General features: G+C 65.8%; 1 protein-coding gene across 1 annotated transcript in view; it reads left to right on the top strand.

Moving 5' to 3' along the window:
• Positions 1–600: 600 nt before the first annotated feature.
• Positions 601–934, top strand: part of ADRM1 (adhesion regulating molecule 1) — a 5,343-nt gene continuing 5,009 nt past the window's right edge. The window contains exon 1 of the mRNA XM_019510149.1: positions 601–870. Within this exon, the coding sequence (XP_019365694.1) occupies positions 661–870 (210 nt within the window). The 5' untranslated portion in view covers positions 601–660. The remainder of the gene's footprint in view (positions 871–934) is intronic.

The following is a 934-nucleotide window of genomic DNA, read 5'->3' as shown; positions in this document are numbered from 1 at the left end:
AAAAAAAAGCCAAGCAAGTGGATGTCTATGCCCCTCCTGTCACCAGTGGTGGTATCCGTTCGTGCCACTTCAGTGGCAGACTTCTGTTTGCTTTCCAGCACTTGGTAAGTGAGGACGCTGCAGGTCCGGGTCCTGCCACGTGGTCGTAGGGCGTAAGGGGCCTGATCCTGCACACGAGGGCCTGTTTTCCCTCTATGACAGGGGTGTCGCTGGTGAATGCTCTTCTCCCCTGGGTGTTTCTACCCCTGAGCCTGGGCCCCCATTGGAAATGTGGCTGTAGCACCAGTGGGAATTTGGAAACAGGTCTGTGCTGGGCCCCAGGCCAGGTTGCAGCCCTGCAGGGCCAGGTCCTGGTGTAGCAGTTCCAGCTGCCGCCGCTCCCCGCCCCGCGCGGGACAAGGGGCAGTTCCATTAGGTAGAAGCCGCTTCCCCCCCTCCCACCGCGCATGGTTCGGCCCGTATGACACAGCACAATGGTCCCGAACGCCGCGGCGCGGGGCATGCCGGGCTGGCTTTGCCTCGAGTGGCAACGCAGCGGGCCAATGGGGGGCCGGGCCGCGTCCAACGGGGCGGTGGCGAGGGCGGCCTTCCGGTGCGGGAGCCGGAAGAGTGTTGCGGCCGCGGGCTGTGAGGTGAAGGCGCCGGGCGGCTCTCTGCAACATGTCGTCGGGCGCGCTGTTCCCCAGTCTGGTGCCGGGCTCCCGTGGCTCGTCCAGCAAGTACCTGGTGGAGTTCCGCGCGGGGAAGATGTCGCTGAAGGGCAGCACCGTCACCCCAGACAAGCGGAAAGGCCTTGTCTACATCCAGCAGACCGATGACTCCCTCATCCACTTCTGCTGGAAGGACCGCACCTCGGGCAGCGTCGAAGACGTGAGCGGCCTCTCCCACGGGCTCGGGGCCTCGCCGGATGAGCGGCCGGGGGGGGGGGGGGGGA

The sequence above is a fragment of the Gavialis gangeticus genome, unplaced genomic scaffold (assembly GCF_001723915.1).
Source record: "Gavialis gangeticus isolate Ggan-Ray unplaced genomic scaffold, GavGan_comp1, whole genome shotgun sequence".
Lineage (NCBI taxonomy): Eukaryota > Metazoa > Chordata > Crocodylia > Gavialidae > Gavialis > Gavialis gangeticus.
The sequence above is the reverse complement of the archived record's forward strand: the minus strand, read 5'-3'. Positions and strand labels throughout refer to the sequence as shown.